Source organism: Dendrobates tinctorius, unplaced genomic scaffold, assembly GCF_039654945.1.
Source record: "Dendrobates tinctorius isolate UK_male_01 unplaced genomic scaffold, ASM3965494v1 ptg000143l, whole genome shotgun sequence".
NCBI classification, from domain to species: Eukaryota; Metazoa; Chordata; class Amphibia; order Anura; family Dendrobatidae; genus Dendrobates; species Dendrobates tinctorius.
In genome coordinates, this window is record NW_027361810.1 from 39,433,675 (window position 1) to 39,455,244 (window position 21,570).

The 21,570-nt window shown below is 39.5% G+C and overlaps 1 protein-coding gene across 2 annotated transcripts in view; it reads left to right on the top strand.

The window, feature by feature from the left end:
- Nucleotides 1–19,607, top strand: part of B3GALT1 (beta-1,3-galactosyltransferase 1) — a 402,849-nt gene extending 383,242 nt beyond the window's left edge. Inside the window, exon 4 of one of the 2 annotated variants that reach the window (XR_012220340.1) lies at nt 2,799–2,927. Coding sequence is in view for 1 of the 2 variants with exons in the window: in XM_073545794.1 (XP_073401895.1) it covers nt 12,635–13,615 (981 nt within the window). In the remaining variant the exon portion in view is untranslated. Of the gene's footprint in view, nt 1–2,798; nt 2,928–12,453 lie in introns of those variants that run through there. The other variant, XM_073545794.1, reaches the window with a different exon arrangement.
- The last annotated feature ends 1,963 nt before the right edge of the window (nt 19,608–21,570 follow it).

Consider the following 21,570-nt stretch of genomic DNA (forward strand, 5'->3'; position numbering starts at 1 on the left):
GTGATTGGTTTCTCTTTCTCCAATATTTTTATTAATTAGATTCTTTCGTCTTTGTTCTTCCTTTCCACTTCTAATAGCAGAGTTCTCAATAGCATTTGTCAGGTGTATGGCTTTTTCTGGTCTTTTGCTTCCTTTCCCATGTTGTTCTAGTTTAAAGCTCTCCTTACAAGTGTAGCAAGGCGACTTCCAAATACATGCTTACCAGTCTTCGTAAGGTGCACCCCATCTCTAGCAAGTAGTCCATCGTATAAGTAGTTCACTCCGTGATCCAGAAATCCAAATCGTTGCTGACGGCACCATCGACGTAGCCAGTTGTTCACCTGCAGAATCTTATTCCACCTCCTTGTTCCATGGCCATCCACTGGGAGGATGGAAGAGAAGACCACCTGCGCTCCCAGTTCTTTCACTTTCTTACCTAAGTCTTCAAAGTCTCTGCAGATGGTTTCCAGGTCGTTTCTTGCAGTGTCATTTGTCCCCACATGTAGTAGCAGGAATGGGTAGTCATCTGTAGGTCTGAAGAGTCCTGATATCCTGTCAGACACATCTTTAATTTTTGCACCTGTGATAGCTTACAGAGTGGGCCGACCGCTGGGGAATTTTAATCCACCGGGGAATTTTTATCTCCATTGGTTCACTTTTATCCCTGTTTCAAAATGGTCCGATGCTTGACTTCCGATATATTCATTTTTGGGTTTTTTTGCAAATTCTGTATTTAAGAATGTTGGCATAGGCAAAATAACATCAAAGATGCACAAAAGAAAGGAAAAAAAAGGAGGGAGAGAGAACAAGCAAGGGCAAGAGGGATAAGAGGGAAAAGTGGAGGTGGTAGTCCTGTTGAAAAATAGCCTCTATTTCCTTATCTTAAAAGTAAAAACTAAGACATATATGGTTGAGGTTTGGACCGTGAAGAAAGCGGTTAGGTCGCCGAAACGCGTAGTCCCATTTGCGTTTATTTCTGCCATGCACTCTGGTTCCTGATCCTTGTGGGTCGTCTTTTTAACCTTGTTGAAGAAATAAAGAAAAGCATCATTTTACTCCAACCCTGGTTTGCTGAGTTCTTGCTGGATTTCCTTTTTGTTCTCATATATGGTTTTATATCGCATAAACATATTTGGTAAAACAATTCCATGGATTAAAGCTTAATCTTATTTTGGTATTTAAACCACTGATGCCATCTTTCTCGAAGCCTGTCCTGGTTGGAGGTGAATCAAGCGAATTTTTTCAAATGCATATATGCTATTGGATTCATTAATCCATTCTGAAAGAGAGGGGGAATCAGTATCCTTCCAGTGCCTTGCAATAAGTATTTTAGCCGCATTATGGAGATGGGATATTATAATATGATCACTAATATGCAGATATTGAGGATGCACGTTAAGAAGGACTAGTTGGGGCATTAAAGAGGGCGATATGTGTAGAGCTTTTTACATTCATTTTCTATTGGGCTCCCAGAGAAATCAAAGCACAGAACTCAGCAGTCCCATAGGGAATGGATGGAGCGGCAGTAGAGCATGCGCACTGCTGCATGCTAAGGGTATGTGCACACGATAAGTATTTGTTGCAGAAATGTCTGCACCATTTCTCCATCTCTTGGCAGGAAAAACACTACGTGAAATAAGTGCGTTTTTACCACGTTTTTTTTTTATGTGTTTTTACATGCGTTTTTGTGGCAGATTTTTTCTCACTCATCGGCATGGGTGAAATCTGCAGCAAAACCGCTGAAAGAATTAACATACTGCAGATTTAGATAAATAAGCAAGATATGTATGAGAGTTCAGGATTTTCATGAACTTTGTCCGCATCATGAACCTCTTCAGGTTTTGTGACAAATCTGGGCAGAAAAAAAAGAGACGAAAATACAACAAATTTGCTAACAGGTTAAAAAAGAAGAAAGAAAAGAAAAAACTGCCCTGTTCAGTGCAGAACCCAGAGGTTGGACCCCCACAATTAATAAGTAATCACCTATGCTGGATAGGTGATATCTTCACCCATTAAAGACACACTTCCGGTGCATAGACTGCGCTGGAAAATACCGGCGCATGCGCAGTAGCGATTATATGCTTCGTCCAAAGTTGGGCAAAGCATACTGCGCAGGCGCTGGAGGCTTTACAAAGCGAAAGCAAAGAAACCAACGTCATCTGTGATATTCACAGATCAAGATTACATGCAGAAAGCCGAGGAGGGGGGTGAAGAAGGTGACTAAGCCATGCCCATTGGACGGGACCTCGGCAATTTGCATATATCCCCAACAAGATAAAGAAGGTATTTATGCCTCAAAGGTGCGGGGTCGGGGGGAGTCAAAAGCCCTAATAAAATCCTTATGGGGCGCACAATTGGGTGATATCTTTACATGATATCACTAAATATGGGTGACAGATTCCCTTTAAGGGGTAACATTCTGCCCAACCGGAATAAAACTTTCCTTGTTCTGCTGATGGGTGCAGTACCCAGAAGTCAAACCCCCACAGATCAATAAGCTATCACCTATCCTGACATGCGCTAACAATTTTACTGGACAGTAAAAGTATGGTATAACCCAATTTAAAGAAGTACTCCCATCAACGTTTTTATCCTCTTACTATCGTCAAGTCTTCAAACAGAAACTGGACAGACATCTGTCTGAGATAGTTTAGTGAATCCTACATTGATCAAGGGGTTGGGCACTATGACCACAGAGGTCCCTTCCAACTCTAACATTCTGTGAATATATTGCAGTCATCATATTATTATACAGCACTGTGCACTTACAATTGCTCATTTTGCCTTTCTACCCAGTTATCTCTTCTCTTTTCCATTAGGTCTATGACATCACGTGAATAAAAACTGACTAGAAGAGGGGGTATGATAAATGCAGGGACAAGAGACTTCCAATTTCTACATAGAGCAGAGAAAAGAGAAGAATTAGCTGGGCAGAAAGGCAAAATGAGCAATTGTAAGTACAGTGTCATATAATATGATGACTGCAATATATTAAGACTAAGGATTAAAATTTTGATGGGAAGAGGAGTAGCAGTGCTTCTTTAATTATGGCTTATAAAAATTCCTATTTGAGTGAATAAAACAAATTACAATTCTTTCAGAACAACAAAATAAATCCAATAACCTGAAATACCAATTAGTCCTCTCATGTGTCGCGGACTACCATCACCTAAAATCCTCTGCTTTTCAGCCTCATTCAATGTGCAATGGACCGTCCGTCATATATTTCAGAACGGACTTCGAAAGTATCCGCCATTTTTTTTCCATTCGGCATAAATTAAAGCACTTAGTGGATTCCCACAGCGATGTAGCAGAGCTGTATGTGTAGCTATTAAACCAAAGGACATGCAATATGTGAGAGGCATGTAAAGAAACATCTGTGTTTATGTCCTGGGAGCTAGGAAAGGAAATTGAATTGTGTTCTTAGGGAAAGATCATCGTGGGAATCTTCACTTTACAAAGTGTTCTTACTTCCACCAGACTGAATCATTTAATTTAAGTTTACACTTGGCTCCCCAGGAAGAGCACAGTGTGCCTGCTCCGTATCTCCTTATATTTTCTCCGATAAGTGGAAATACATTTGGCGGCACATCCTTGGGGCCTTGCAAGCCTTGGAACATATAATCTTTTATGCTGAAACAAATAACATAACTGGAGGAGCAGGTGGCAGCAGAAGTGCGCCCATTTATGAAGATGAGACAGAAGATGAAATTAAAATATGAAAGTATATTAGAAAACATATAAATATATGTACAGAAATAAAATGTATTGAGGCCTTGCCCACAGCAGCCAATCACAGTGAAGCTTTCATTTTTCCAGGGCAGCTTATGAAATGAAAGCTGTGCTTTGATTGGTTGCTACTGTCAGGATGGATGCCGACCGCTGTGGAGCTACCGAAAATTGCTGAACGCAGCGCCCGGCAGTCCCATTGGGAATAAATGGAGCTGTGGTGTAGCACGCGCCCAGTTACTTCATTTTAACAGATGTAAGAGTGCACCCTTCCTCAGATCCGTGCGGTTCCCAACGGTTGGACCCCTACAAATCAAAACGGGTTTTCATCTATCTTGTGGATAGGTGATAACTTGATAGTTTTAAAGATCTATGTCTGCAGTCATTAAATGGGAATTATTATTATCTTGTTCCATTATGTGATGGAAGCCAGACATAGCTCTGATCACTGTGCTGTACGTCTCAAATGGGCTAAATGCCCCATATGAGGACACCAGTACTATTAAGGCTAGGGTCACACAACAGTATTTTTCCTAATCTGAGAGAATCAGAGTTTGATCAGAGTGTGATCTGATTTTCTCGGATGAGAAGAAGATGTAAAAAAAAATTATTCATCTTCTCCATTCTCTCAGTCCGTGGAAATCGGACTGCACTCAGATGCCATCCGAACGCAGTCCAATGATTTCCACAGACTCACTGACTTGCATGGCCGAGTGCAATCCGATAATCAGATGCAAATTTAGCATGCTATGATTTTTTTTCGGACATGTGCATGGCCCCATATTATAACATTGGTCAGATTGCGATCCGATGTCTTGTCGGATCACACTCGTACCAAAAATGGGATAGTCTGCACTAGCCCTGAAGATGCCTGACAGTGCAGCTATCCGTTTTATTGTGAGTTCTAAATGCCTGTGATTAGTGCTGAATCCAGCTACCTCTGCAGGAGTTTAGGGGTTAAAAGTCTGATGAAATTTAGTCACTGGTTTCCCTCCATTCTGTGTCAGTTGAGGAGTGACTTTATGGTGAGCAACAGTCTGTTAACAAGTAGTGAAAAGTACTTGAACTGTCTACAGAGGACAGATTGCCTCCTCCGAAAGGAACGAGGGGCCAGGGAAGGAGGGCGAATGCAAGTCATGTAAAGTAGCAGTAAGGGCTCGCTCACACGAGCATAAAAATTGGGTGAGTGCAATCCAATTCAAAATCGGATTGCACTTGGCTGAGTATTATACTATGGGGCAGTGCAGATCTGCGATCATTGAGAAAACAACCGCAGCATGCTGCCGGTGCATTCAATAGTAGGATCATGTGCACCCGTACAGGTCTACTGTCATCTCAGTGCATTCTGATCACCACGGACGCCGGCAATGGAGGAAATGGAGAAATTACTTTCTCCGTCTCCTTCTCCTTGTGATGTGATTCTCTCATGTGAGAGGGGATCAGAGTACATTAAAACGACGCTCGGATCACGCTGGCAGCAGAGTTTGAGCTGAGGGTCATTTGTATATAGCATTCAGTTATCTCACACGAGAGGATCATCGGACGCTGCTCGTCAGTGTGAGCGAGCCCTAACGGCTAAAGTCTGGGTGAGAACGTGCAAATAAAGGCAAGAAGTGATAGCAATGAGGCGGAAAGCAGTCACAAAGACTTGTGTGAGAGTGAATGTCAGGCCACGGTCACACGCTCAGTATTTGGTCAGTATTTTACCTCAGTATTTGGAAGACAAAACCAGGAGTGAAACAAGCGGAGGAAAAGTATAATGGAAACACGTCACCACTTCTGTATTTATCACCCACTCCTGGTTTGGGCTTACAAACACTGATGTAAAACTCTGACCAAATACTGAATGTGGCCTAATAGAGAGGAAACTGGAAAGTGGTCCTAAGGCCTTCTTCACAAGTCTGTATAAAACGTGCGCGTGAAAAAATGGTACTGGTGTCATCAGTGTTATAAACAGCAAAGCAACTAAAAGAGGACTGAAAATCCTCCAAAAAAATCAAAAAACAGCAGAAAGAAGGCAGCGATGTTTACCTGACCTGGCCTCCAGACAAATGCACTCTCAGGATGCAGCAGGCCCATGGAGTTAAAGGGAATCTGTCACCCTTTTTTTCGGCTTGCAGCTGCTGGCATAGACATCAGGGGCTTATCTACAGCATTCTGTAATGCTGTAGATAAGCCTCCAATGTAACCTGAAAGAGAAGAAAAACACATTATATTATACTCACCGGGGTGGGCGGTCCGGTCCGGTGGGCGTTGCGGTCCGGTCCGACGCCTCCCTTCTTCATGCGATGACGTCCCCTTCTCCCATCCTGTAATGGCTCCCGCGCAGGTGCCCTGTTAGGGCAGAGCAGAATTCTGCAGTGCGCAGGAGCCTGGACCTCTCCCGACGCCTGCGCACTGCAGGACTCTGCTCTGCCCTCAACAGGGCAGAGCAGTGCGCTTGCGCCACAGCCATTACAGGACGGGAGAAGGGGGTGGTTGCTTAGTTTGTTATTGCACAATAGATTCTTGCGTGGGGCGCTGTTCACATAATGGTAAGTGTTTTCTATCAGTGTGTCATCAATGTACTGTCTGTGTGTCCGTTTTTACCATCGATGGTCATCGGTGTGTCCGTTTTTATCAGCGTTTTTCATGGTTTTAGAAAAAAAGAAATTACAAAGCTTCTCCTATACTTTGCAATGTTAAAGACTGAGAGAACACAGATGGTACATGGATGCCATCCGTGTGCTGTACGTGTTTTACACGGACCCATAGACTTGCCTTGTCATCTGTGCAGCCGGAAAAAAACGGATATATCTCGGTGTGTTTTGCATGGACACACTGTCCATCTAATAATACGGACATGTGCATAGCACCATAGGTTATAATGGGTACGTTTGGTATCCGTTTTTTCCACAGAAAACATGGACGTGTGAAGGAGGCTTAAGACTATGACAGCTCGTGAAGTGCGGACTGACAAGATGGCTGAAAGTCCAGTGTTGTTAAACGGGCAAAACAAGCTCAGACACACTGAATGTGGACAGACTGTGGATATTGTTAGAAAATGTGAATCACCAGCAGCGCCTCTAAATTCAGTGACCAGAAATAGTCATTGCAGTGAAGGGCGCTGACTCAGTCGGGCTGAATATAAATGAACCTCATAATTTTCAGTTTTTTTATTTTAAATAATTAGAATGCCATGTACACTTCATAAATCCTTGCGACTTAGTGTTAGTATATCACATACAATCCCAATAAAATACATTTCAGTTTGTATGAGCACTTTTTTTTTTACGGCAAAGGAAGCTGATATAGATACGGAATACAGAATACAGAAAAACCTTTCCATTATTCTTTTCTGGTGACTTATTCTTTACTGTATAGGAAACAAAAAATGTTAGAAAATATTCTCTTAGTTTATCAACATATTTCATTTTTCTCCACAAAGTCAATTATTCATAAGTTCTGTGCAATAAAAACAAGTCAGGTGCGTTAAGTCACTTCATGAACCTTTCTTATGCTTTACAACACTTGGTAGAATTTAAATCCTAACAATCTTTACTGTATACATAAGTATATAAAGTTAAAAAATATTATTTTTTTTTGCATTTTTGAGCAGAAATAGAAGCAACTTTGCAAATAATCTTGATTAAGAATATCATACTTTTATCTATATACATCTCGATTACATGTGAAAATCTAGAATTGGGCAATAAAATGTTGTGGATCCTTCATACTAAGAATTAATGGGGTCCCAGATCATCATTGATGAAATGTCAGATGATGTCAGAACATTAGTTAAAGGGATTTCCATCTTCAGGAAAGTGGATTTCAATACCTCATCAAGCTGGTGATACTTATACAGTATATCACAAAAGTGAGTACACCCCTCACATTTTTGTAAATATTTTATTATAACTTTTCTTGAAATAACACTGAAGATATGACGCATTGATAAAATGTAGAGTAGTCAGTGTACAGCCTGCATAACAGTGTAAATTGGTGTGCCCTCTAAATAACTCAACGCGCAGCTGTTCATGTATAAACCACTGGCAACAAAATTGAATACACCCCTAAGTGAAAATGGCCAAATTGTGCCCAAAGTGTCAATATTTTGTGTGACCACCATTATTTTCAAGCACTGCCTTAACTGTCTTGGGCATAGAGTTCACTAGAGCTTCACAAGTGGCCACTGGAATCCTCTTCCATTCCCTCACGACGCCATCACAGAGCTGGTGGATGTTAGAGACCTTGCGCTCCTCCACCTTCCATTTGAGGATGCCCCACAGATGGTCAATAGGGTTGAAGTCTGGAAACATGCTTGGACCAGTCCAGCACCTTTACCCTCAGTTTCTTTAGTGCGGCAGTGGTCATCTTGTAGGTGTGTTTACAGTCGTTATCATGTTGGAATACTGCCCTGCGGCCCAGTACGTGTTGGCATTCATGGTTCCCACAATAAACTGTGGCTCCCCACAGCCAGCAGCACTCATGCAGCTCCAAATTATGACACTGCTACCACCATGCTTGACTGTAGGCAAGACATGCTTGTCCTTGTACTCCTCACCTGGAGGCTAATTGGGCACAATTTGGCCATTTTCACTTAGAGTTGTACTCACTTTTGTTGCCAGCGACGTAAACATTAACGGCTGCGTGTTGAGTTATTTAGAGGGCAGACCGAATTTACACTGTTGTTATTCATGATGTACACTGACCACTTTACATTGTATCAAAGTGTCATATCTTCAGTGTTGTCCCAAGAAAAGATATAATAAAATATTTCCAAAAATCTGAGGGGTGTACTCACTTTTGTGATAATGTTTATAACGACAACTTAATATTAATAACTATCAACTTTTTTTAAATTAAAATTGAACATAATTCGAATGTTCTCTTTTCATAACAATGTTGATGCAACTTAATAAAATAGTTAATAAAGAGAAAAAACTCGTAATACATTTCTTGAATGTGACCGGTCGTCCTAAAATGCTCTACAAAAGCAATAAACAAAATAGAATGGGTAGCCGCGCATCATGTAATTAGGGTATGGTATAAAAAAAATAGGAATAGGAAAAAGCAACATAAAAGAAAATTGCAAAATTTTATTTTATTCTTCTGTTCACAAAGGATCTCTAGTCTTTTACTGTTCCCAGAAAATAAAGCGGTAAGGTAGCGCAATATCAAGAGTAATATGAATTGCTTTCAGCGTACAGTAGCACAATAGATCAATACTCACTCGCTTTGTATTTATGGATGTAAGATTGTTATCACCGATTAATTCAGTTCGGGTGACTCTGGAGGTTGGAAATTATATGCAGCTCTCGTCAGTTTTACCATAAATAATGTTGTGCACATAACTAACTCTCAGCTAGAGATACAATGCTAAATTCCACCTGGTGTGCCCCAATGGTAAATAACTATTGTGTGAAGCTGCAGACAGTGAATCACTTTAGAAAACCTTCTCTAATGTATGCGCGTCGCTTGCGGAACACGAATATAATGGTAGATAAGTTATTGTTGAGGATTTCTGCATTTAACTTTTTTTTCCACCAGCGTGTGAAGATTATAACAGAGAAACAAGAGAGGAACAAAGCTCTACTACTATTACACATTACGCCTCCTACGCAGCCCTTTTTTATAGTCTCTATTCATGGAGAGAGGTCTGCATAGGAGCTGGGTATACAAAAAGGTATGAAAGCCACTCAGATAGGATATATCCATCACCCCAATGGAAGCTTCATTATCAGGGGTGAACAAATAAGTGAGAGATGAATTGAATTGTCTTCAAATTTTACAAAAATTTGCTTTTGCCCAAATTTTTATTTCTTAGGAGGGGGGGAGTTTGCTTCCGCGCTGATTCAGCAAAATGGCATCACTTGGTTTTCTGAACCGTAAAAGCTCATCGGAGTGTAAAATAAAAAGTAACAAAAATCCCTATATGATCCTTATTATAGGACAGAATTTTAATTTGCTTATTTGCACAAATTTTCCTAGGAAATTTGAATGGTGGAGAAGTTATTTTCTTTGAATTTAACATCTTCTATTATGGAGGGACCTCGGGGCATAATAAACGAAACATATAAAAATTAGAAAAAATCCTAATTCTTCACTTCTTCAAGTGCCTCCTTATTGTGCATCTTGAAACAGCCACACCGCTAGTTTTCAGAGAGTCCGGTATTTCAGCTGATGTTATTTGTGAGTTTTTCTTTGCATGCCGAACAATTTTCCTGGCATTTGTCACAGGTGAGAATGTTACCTTTAGTAGCCATTCAAACCCATTTGTGTCAACTTCTGTGCATGTTATCAGGCCAAAATCACCAGGGTATGTAAACTTTTGATCAGGGTCATTTGGATGTTTTGGGTTGTCATTATGATTTAAAAAGAGAAAACACTCAGTTTGACAATAAATGGCTTCACCCAAACACTAACCATGAGTGGAGAAAAAGTTTTGGTGTTATCATTCCTATTCTCTGAAAATAGGCCAAGATAGCAAAAATTCTGGCGGGGTATGTAAACTTTTGAGCACAACTGTACCTTGGACTTTTTAACAATCACAAGACATGCAACTAGAAAAAACCCCTAACTGAATGACTGTTGCCTATGACCTTTTCTTGCTATTTGACAGGCAAAAATCAGATCATAATATAAGAGCATAATAAGAATATGAATTGCCAATCAGGAACAGTAAAAAAAACACATAAAAAACAACTAGCAAACCAGTCACTTAGGAACCAAAGATCTTGTGATTGTGCTGTGTTCAATGAATTATGTTGAGATGGCCAAGAGCCACATCTTAAAAAATATATTCTGTCGATTAATACAAGGTCAAGGTTGTCAGTACAAACAACAAGTGCAAGATTAAAGCCAAAAATTCTGGAAAGCATTGAGGGGCATCCTTTACATGGGGAAAGAGGGAGGGGATTGATGATAAACATATCAAAATAAGTGTTTTTTACAGTTAGTGTAACTTTATAATGCTCTGTCTTGGAAGGTAATAATGTCAGACGGAAAAACAGCACAAAAACAGTGGAAAATTCTTCAACAGACATTGAACGTCGTAATTACTACAGTGATGAATGATTTTCAAATTGATTTTTAGATGTTTTTTTTTCTTTCCACTGAAACCAAATTGGATCCAGTTATCCAAAAGTATTCTGTGTTTTTTTTTTCTATGGATTAAAAAGCAACTGCTAAGAAAGGTTGATGGACAAGTATCTTTTTTTAGCCTACATAGTAATTGTGTTATAAAGTCCAAAAAGGGAATCTGATTCTCGTCGTATCAAGGCCATCGGTTTGGCCACCACAGTCTGACGGTTTATCTTTCATCACTTGATTATTAGGTTGTAGAAGAGTTTCGTATCTCAGTAGAGCCATATTAAAGATACTCCATAAACTGGTAGAAATGGTGCCAAGTCATGGTTAGATGATTTCCTTACAAGAACCTGATTATATCTACGTCAACTCAATGCTGGCCGTTGCTTCTCAGTGTTTAGGCTTGGGGTCAGGAGGTTTAGTAAATGGATTTTTAAGAATACTAGCTCTCAAATTCTAAAATCTAATCACCTTGCGCAACCAAGGGTTTGTTTTTTTTCATCTTCCTTTGCACATAATTGTAATTCCTAGTCATAGCTTCGGATCTACTTTAATGTGTGTCTTAGAAATGTCTCGTATTCTCCTGAAGTATCTAGCATGCTTTCCATGATGAATATTTTTTGTAAAAAAAAAAAATAGTTTAACAAAAAAAATGCAACTAGATCTACAAATAATTACCACCAATCTCCATATATATATCCACCAAACTCCATATATATATATATATATATATATATATATATATATATATCTCAAAGTATGGCACTTCAATAAATAATATAACAACCCATTTTTCCATGTATCATACTCTTATGATACCTGGGCGCCCATGAAAGAAGCGAGGCGAATCGCGCGTCGGGTTGAAGGGACACAAAGCCCGGTATGCCCTGTGCTTTGGTGATTATTGTAGCATTAGGTAATTGTACCAACCTGTTATTATTTACACCGTGGGTACAGCTGTGGAGGGTGATCTAAGGTCCAAGCAGACATCTTAGAGGGGAATTATAATTTTTTAAATAGACTTTTAGTCTGTCATAACAATGTTATCCCTTATTTTGACACTATGTAATGTACTTATTTGTTTACAATATAGTCTATGCTGGGCGTATAATGTGTCTGTTTTTTGAGGCATTCCCTTATATGCTTTTTTCATGTTTTTTCTATATTTGATGAATAAACAAATTTGTATTTTATCTTATGGATCTCTTCTGTTCTTAGGTAAGAATGATACCTGAGAAAATGGGTTGTTATAGCTCTACAATTAGTGGAAAAATCTGCCACAAATTTGTTTTGCAGATTTTTCCATAATGCTGTTTTGCTGCAGATTTGTGTAAGATTTGACAACAAATTGACAGCTGTTGCAAATTCTTGGGGAAAATTTACAACAGAAATTGGAAATTGGCAAACAGGAGCTTTGAAGTTCCACATCACAGGTCAGTTTCCAAAATTCATATCTACATGTATGGTAATGTAATCCACTGGGGATTTTATGTGTACAAATCACCATGGATAATTTCAACATTTCTTACCTTCACGTTAGCTCCCTTTTAAAAAGGATCTGTCAGCTCTTGTCTGTAGCGGCACATGGAACAACCTAATTAAATTTAACTTTAGAAATGAAAATAGATCTCTTACTGTACCCAACATCTAAACATTTTTATCTTTTTTATGTTACAGGGGAACAATGGAATTACTGAAACTACAAAAGAATAAGTAACTAATATTGGATTCTAGATCATTTCCTTAAAAAAGTCCAAGATATCTCAGAACTGATATGTTGCACCCATTGGATAAGAAAATGATCAAAATACCAGGGAGACAGTTTCCAGAAAGCATCTTCTAGAACACTCCAGAAGCAATGGCCTCAAAGGTGTCATGTTTATACATTTTGACGGTTGTGTGTTGGGCCAGCGCTCTTTGGTATTTAAGTGTCACTCGTCCAACGTCCAACTACACGGGGTACAGGCTGAACAAAATTGTCATATCTCAAAAAAACATTTCTTTTGGCAACATTAGAACTCGACCCATAAATCCTCACTCTTTTGAATTTGTTATTAATGAACCTGAAAAGTGTGAAAATAATGGAAGTCCATTTTTGGTCATTCTGATAAGCACCACCCATAAGGAGTTTGATGCAAGGCAAGCGATTCGAGAAACTTGGGGCAACGAAAGCAACTTTAAAGGGATTAAAATCGTTACACTTTTCCTTCTTGGTAAAAATGCCGACCCTGTTTTGAATCAGATGGTGGAGCAAGAAAGTCAAATATTTCATGATATTGTCGTAGAAGACTTTATAGATTCTTACCATAACCTGACTCTCAAAACACTAATGGGAATGAGATGGGTGGCTACCTTCTGCTCAAAGGCCAAATATGTCATGAAGACAGACAGTGATATTTTTGTAAATATGGACAATCTGATATACAAACTACTGAAACCAACCACCAAACCTAGAAGAAGATACTTCACTGGGTACGTCATTAACGGAGGACCTATAAGGGATGTCCGCAGCAAATGGTACATGCCAAGAGACTTGTACCCAGAGAGCAACTATCCACCTTTTTGCTCAGGAACTGGATATATATTCTCTGCTGATGTGGCAGAGCTCATTTATAAAACATCCCTCCATACAAGACTTTTACATTTGGAGGACGTATATGTTGGCTTATGCTTGCGAAAACTGGGAATACACCCCTTTCAAAACAGTGGTTTCAATCACTGGAAAATGGCTTACAGCTTGTGTCGCTACCGCAGGGTCATTACAGTGCATCAGATTGGCCCTGAGGAAATGCATAGAATTTGGAATGACATGTCGAGCAAAAAGCATCTGAGATGTTAATTTTTTAAATGTGTTATTCTTTTGTTACTAGGACAAGTAAAGGCCGGTTGTAAAAAAAAAAATAACAAAAAAACTTCTTTCTACAACTTTTTCACTTTTGCTGGCCATTAGACATTTCGAGATACTGGTTTCTCATCAAACGTAGAAACTTTTGAGAATAATTCTTTATCTGGAGACTTGAAAATACAACCTGGATTCAACGCTACATCAAAATCTGTGTATCATTTCAACAAGTGCAATATTATCAAGTATTCAAACCTGTATGCAGCCATTTGTGTCTCCACACGACACTCTGAAGACATTTGTTTACCGGACATAGTTGGCTGTACTGAGAATGTTCTACGTGCTTAGCTCAAGAATCAAAACGCGAGGAGATACAGTATATTGTGTGTTAATGTACTTTAGCAGTGTTTCTAATTCTGCAGTATTAAGAAAAAAAATAGACCATCTAAAATCCCATACTAAGGTAATACACAATTACACGAACATAGGCAACAAGAAACACTACAGTACCAATTCTTACTGTAACATGCTTAAGGGAAATCATCATGCTTAATCTAATACCACATCAGTAATTTACATTTTTTTTTTTCAAATTACATTATCCAATATTTTTTCTAAAGCATTTCCATAACTTGTTTTTAGAATCCATTAATCCGTACTGGACATAAATTGTGCTGTAAAATTCTGCAGCACATTCTCTTGTTCAGTCCGCAAACTCCATCTGCATGAGTTAGGGTTTGCTGTGGATATGGATTGCAAGGAATTTACCCAATCAATTTCAAAGGGTGACGTCAATGATGAAATAGATTAAAGGGGTTGTCTTCTTTAAAGGAAACATTTTAAGATGTGTTCTTGATTTAATACAACATGAACATGATTTTCTAATTTACTTCTGTTACCAAAGCTCAAATGATGTCCATTTCACCCTTGTTCCTGTGAGCACGACTTCTGATCCTGTGCTCGACACAGGAAATCGATTCCTAATTTGGGTGTATCTTTAGGGCTCTGTATGAGGAGGGCTAGCTGACTGCTCTTTTTAGCCTCTTAGCGACCACCAATATGTCTTTTTGCTGACGTGATATATATAAGAGAATAGCATCCCCCAACAGGGCAAAATGCAGCAGCTCTCAGCTGTACACTATAGCCGACACCCTGCTGCATCAGTCATGATTCGTGCTTAACCATGGCCGAACCTCTTAGATCAGGTGTGGTGAACTTCAGGCCCATGGGCTGTTAACTGCCCTCGATGACCTATCCAGCCCCAGGGCAGATTCCTGGGAACCACAATACTTGGGCCGGCAGCTGTATTTTGATGGCTGCCAGCCCATAAATTTTTTCTTGCTCTATGATCACTCAGTGCCAGTGTCAGGACGTACTTTGTGGGTGGAGTTAGTGCACATTTTGTACGGCCCCCCAAGGATGGTATAAATAGCCATATGTCCCTTGCTAGAAAAAAAATTCCCACCTCTGACTTAGATGCTGCTGTCAATAGTGACTACTGCATCTAGATGGTTAACAGAACGTGGGGCTCCCTTTTAACCGCATTGACACACTGAGATCACAATTGTAGGGTCCTGATCCTTGCCGTGGCAGCTCACGTTCAAATAACGGCCGTAGAGTCTGCCGGCTATAGTAACCTGTTCTGAAGTTAGCATTGCAACATTTAAGTGGTACAAATAACATTTTTCATTCCTGTCCTACCAATTTGCATTAATCCTAGAGAAACACCTGAAGGGTTAATAAACTACCTGACTGCAATTTTGAGTATGTTGAGGGGCGCTGTTTTTAAAATGGTATCACTTTTGAAAATTTTACAATATATATGGACCCCAAAACTGAATAGGCCCCTAAAAAAAGTTTATTATATATTCTAGAAAGAATGAAAAAGTACTGCTACATTTTTAAAGCTTCTAAAATCCCAACAAAATAAAAGAATGTTTTACAAATGGTGCTGATGTAAAACAGACATGAGGGAAATGGTATTTATTAATGTTTCTGTGTGTTGGCTATCTGGATAAAAGGGATAATCATTCAAGATGTGAATTTTTTTTAAAGACTTGTCAAATGTCTGATATTTTTATAAATAAACACAAAAGATATCAACTTAAATTTACCACCTACATAAAGTATAATGTGTCACGAAAAAACTCTCTCAAATTCACTGGGATATGTTAAAACAATCCAGAGTTATTGCCACATAAAGTATTGTGTCAGATTTGAAAAATTTAGCCTGGTCACAAGCAGGGCCGGCCCGAGAGATTACGGCGCCCTAGGCGAAACTATTTTGTTGCGCCCCTACTATTCTTGGCAGTAGATGAAAACTTGGGATATAAATTTAGGAGCAAAATAAACCACAACAACAATGATTAATTCACTCTCTCCTAACTCTTTAATCTTCTGAGAAGTTGTATAGGACAAATATATACAAAGTAATCAATAACACAAAACAAAAACGACCATAGGTAATTAAAATTTTTGTTTCCTTGCCTTTTTTTTTTAAAAGGATGACACTAAGTCACCGAGATTAATTTGTTTAGCAACTTCAGATTCTATCGAAATTGTTGCCAACCCAACCAACCTCTCTTGCGTCATATTTGCCCTTAAATATGTACACTTTACTTTCCATCCCTAAAACTTTTTGCCTTTTGAAAAGATTTTTTATAATTTTTTCTATTTTTTCTCTGGCGCCCCCTTTGGATCGGCGCCCTAGGCGGCCGCCTAGTTCGCCTATACATTCGGGCCGGCCCTGGTCACAAGTGACTAATAGCTAAGTCACTCACCTTCTCCGTTTATGCATTGGCAATACAAGTGCCAAAATGAGCAATCAGCCAGCACCTTCCATACACAAATTTAATTACATGCCAACACAAGAAACTCCATTTATATTGGAAAATCTGCAGCGCTACCACCCTGTGTGAACATACCATTAAAGCCTATGATAAATTTTGCTGCCAATTTCTTTTATTGTTTTATTGCATCTCAAGGAGAAATTGAGCATTGGGCATTACCAATTGCATAAGATGTGGCAGGAATTCGTGGATTATCCAACAGAATGTATAATCAATGAATGCCTTTTTAAAATATAATTGAAAAATAAATACTTGGATAAAACATCAAATGGTTAATTAACATTAAAGAAGGATAAAAGTATCTATATACTGGAACATGCCTCAACGCCATACCAGCGTATATCAGACTTCTCCATTGCATGATGAAGGCACCGCTACGGCATTGAGACATGTTGCATTATATAGATGAGTGTTTTCCTAACCCCAGTACTCACGTCCCCCAACATGTCATGTTTTCAAGATTTCTTTGGCATTGCACAGGTGATGGAAGTATCAACAAAGTTTTAGAAATTCTCTCACCTGTGCAGCATTATGGTAATCCTGAAAACATCACCTGTTGGGGGCGGTGAGGACTGGAGTCTGGGAAACACTGATATAGTTTTACCTTTCTTTCTACTTGCATCTTTTTTATTATCTGCTGGTTATGTATCAATGACTGTTGAATGTTTACTATGAATTCTGTCCATTGTACAATAAAATCATAATTAAGCATACTATATAGCAGTAAGGAATCGAAAGAAGATACAAAACATTAATTCGTAGGAAGAGTTAAAGGGAAGATGTCAGCAGGTTTTTACTATGGAATCTGAAGACAGCAGGAGATAGAGGCTGAAACAGAGAATCCAGGGATGTGTCACTTGTCAAAGTGTGTGCTGTTGTTTACTAACTGTGAAGAATTTATCCCTAAGAGATTAACAGTGCTAGATGACATTTGTCCGGCAACGCCTCCTACCCCTGTGATAAGTAACTCACTGTCTATGGACTTTTCACATGAAAAGCCTAGTGGGGGCGGAATTAGCTGTGGTGTGGGTGGGGTTAAATGTGGTGTGGGTGGAGTTAGCTTTCTCAGCTCTGCTTCACTCTAAATTTAAAGCTCTGATTGTGTCAGAACGGCTGCACCCAGTAAACTAAGTGATACATCTTTGAACTCAGCTTCTCTTTGCCTACATCATGCTACTGTCAGAAGAGATAGCAGATTCCCTTTAAATATTTTCATGTAGTAAAGTACCATTCATGTGATATGTATCTCCCCACTGACAGATTCACTTTTAAAAGATGGAAGCCTCTAAAATCTAAATCACTGGTTTATTGAAAATCTAAAACAAGTAAAAATAAAGGGAACCTGGCCGCTGATGCATGCTGCCCAACTCACAGGCAGCATGTATCAGGCACTGGTCGTATGATTTCAGCCATATATTCTAAACTGTGAAATGCTGCAGCGTTACACTGAAAAACATAGTTGAAAAGCCGCTGGGGACAGAGTTGAACAGGAGACTAGTAAGACAGTTGGGTTCCTGTTGGCATCTTCTTGCCCTATGCCAGTGACTGACAGGTCTCTCCCTCCATCCCTCCATGTGCTTGTAGCGAGAGACCTGTCACTCCAGGAAGTGGGACATAAACGGTAATTTACTACATGAAACAATAACAATGTATCACTTAGTTTACTGGTGCAACAGTTGTGATACAAGTTTTTAGACGTAGCATGCAGCAGAGCTCAGCTATCTAACTCTGCCCACACCAGTCTCTCTATGTACATTGTCTATTGACAGTGAGCTTCTAATCACTGCTGGGGGCAAGGCTGGACCACTTGGCTTGAGGCAGCTAATCCAATAGTGATAATCTCATGCTGATAAAATATTCATTGTGTTGAACCAACAACATACACTGTTCTGCCTTCTTCCACATATGATGCTGTGTGGATTCCAGCATATGGCTAAACCCTTTCTTCATCCACTCCCAGTAACAAGACTGTATGGGTGCTTAAGTCTATATTTATTGGGATGATATGGACAACAATGGGAGATGATAACAGATGGTATAGTAGATGACATTGGTGAACACAGTAGTAGATTAAATCAGAGGTTGTTGAACACAATTGTGGATGAATCAGAGATTGTTGTACAAAGTTGTGGATGATTTTGGGTAAAAACTATAAGGGAACAGACAATGCAGTATGTCAGTACTGGCAGACAATATCACAGCAATACAGGGTACTATCACAACAGTAGCAATGATACAGAGTGCTGTTATATCGGTAGCATGCATTATACAGAGGCTGAGCAATACAACATACACAGTAAGAGAAAGAGATATCTAAACAACTTATGGCTGCCAGCCTTGCATTAACTGAACAGAGGATGCATATAACTAACATGCAGTGTAATAGCAGTACAGGAGCTGAACATGCATTGCAAATATCATGAGGCATGCACTGTGGCCAGCTAATACAGATGCATAACATATATTAAATAACAGCATTAAAACCTTACCGGAATCCGCTTGATATAAGCAGTGATTTTGCAGAGCTGAGCACATGTAAGCACCTCAGAGATCCGGCAGAAATGGCTACATGCTGCTGACCCGGGAAGGAAGAAGGGGCGGTTCTGAAGAGAATAACCATTAAAGGGACAGAGGATTCTAAACCCATGAATAGGAAAAAGAAGGGCAAATATGACATCTAATGGCCATAGCTGGAACAACACTTAAGAAATGTCTTGCTGCACAGAATGGGCAGAACATACACTCTAATAAGTGACACATCATTGAAATTAGCTTTTCAATCCCTACTTCATGCTGCCCTCAGATTACATAAGAAGTTACTGACAGATTTCCTTTAAAGTGAGTCTGTCACCTGTTATATAGGGGACATAGCCACTATAAAAATATTACTTGTTTGTATATTAAATGAAAGTACATTTTTCAGCTAATGTTAAGTTAAACTCTGTATGCATCATGTGATTTTTATAGGAGCTACAGTACATCCCCTATTTGTTTATGCAGTTAAATTGGTATTTTGGGAGTGATGGACTTCCTTTAATTTACACAGTTTTTAACAGTACTCATATCACTGGTAAAGTAAACATTCACATTAACAAAGGTTTTCTTCCCGGACGCATTTGCTCCTAGAGTCGCCTATTAAAGGGGTTAGAATCATAGAATCGTAGAGTTGGAAGGGACCTCCTGGGCCATCTGGTCCAACCCCCTGCTCAAAGCAGGATTCGCTAAATCATCCCAGTCAGATGTCTGTCCAGCCTCTGTTTGAAGACTTCCATTGAAGGAGAACTCACCACTTCTCGTGGCAGCCTGTTCCACTCATTGATCACTCTAACTGTCAAAAAGTTTTTTCTAATATCTAATCTGTGTCTCCTCCCATTCAGTTTCATCCCATTGCTTCTAGTCTTTCCTTGTGCAAATGAGAATAAAGTTGATCCTTCTACAATGTGACAGCCCTTTAGATATTTGTAGACAGCTATTAAGTCTCCTCTCAGTCTTCTCTTTTGCAAACTAAACATTCCCAAATCCTGCAACCTTTCCTCATAAGACAGGGTTTGCAGACCGGTCACCATTCTGGTCGCTCTTTTCTGAACTTGCTCCAGTTTGTTGATGTCTTTTTTAAAATGTGGTGCCCAAAACTGTTGTCTTAGACCAGTATGCCCTGAAAAGATAGCTTTATCCTGATTCTCTTTTCACTCTTTTTTTATTTAATACACACATTGTGAAAATCTTCTGACACTATTTCTTATAGTCAAAAAGATGGAGACCTCACTGTACCCTTCAAACAGAAGCCAAAATGGCCAAAATGTAGAGGAGTCTGGCCGGACGACGTCCGCACTGACAGCAGTGTCCCTATACCTATTGCTGTCTGTTGTTATTTTTACATTGTGTTTACTGGGGGTCTGACTGCCGGGACTGACCACTTTCAATAGTGCGAAGGCCATGCACGTACACGACCACTCCATTCTTTCTCTATGGGTCTACTGGAGAAAGCCAAATACATCCATCTGTTATCTCCAACCCCATTCTCGGGATTACTGGTGGTCCCAGTGTTTGGACCCCTGCAATTGGGAACTTATCCCCTATCCAGAAGATAATTTTGATTATTTCAAAACCTGGCAGAAGCCCTTTAACCCTTTTTTGCCAAGTGCCAGATATAGGGAATAAAACACATAAAAGTTCTCTCGCAGCAGGATCATATACTGCTGACATACAATTATTTTTTTATTACATTTTCACATTTTAAAGAGAATGTCCAGGATTAAAAAAGGAAAAAAACATGGCAGCTTTTATCAAAAAACAGCACCACATCTGTTCACAGGTTTTCTTTGGTATTGGAGGTCAATCCTATTTACTGCAGAAGAGCTGAGCTGCAATACCTATGCATAACCAATGGATGTCATTTCAGCAGACATGCCTTTTCTTATCCTTCACAAAAAGTCAGAAAACATTTGCTATAATACCTTAAAGGGATTGTGCAGACTTGGGTCAAAAGTCTGTAATCAGTCCATGTTGTGTGAACATTGTCACGATTCCCCGCTGCGAGTTGGCGCATGTGACCTCCTTTATGCGATTTGCATACTGGCTGTCATGCGCCAACTAATCTCATCCAGCTTCTCTCAATTCACTCCTATTAAAAGAACCTGAACACGTCTAGTTGGCATGTGACCGCAAGTATGCAAATTACGTACATGAGGCCACAGGACCGCCTGCTTGCACCGGGACATCATGGCAGCGTGCACACTGTATACTGTCACGATTATGTGGACTGCACTCATTTCAAGTGACTGTAGACAGACTGCAACGAGGGTAAAGGAAAATGGAAAGTTAGCTCTCCAATATCAGATGCACCTTGTTAGAAAGAAATCCACCACATGGAGCCACCCCAATCCAGGCCATGAAGGCAATGCAGAAACAAGGAAAAACATCTCAGGCGATGGTAGGTATAATTGCATAACATTTCAGATTTATTAGTACATTTTTAAACCAATAAAAGTACTGGCAAGCCAAAAGTGACCCACAGAAAAAACAATACGTTTCACCTATGGAGCCTTAATCATGGTCTCATGGTCTCATTATTAAAGCTCCATAGCCGAAACACATTGGTTC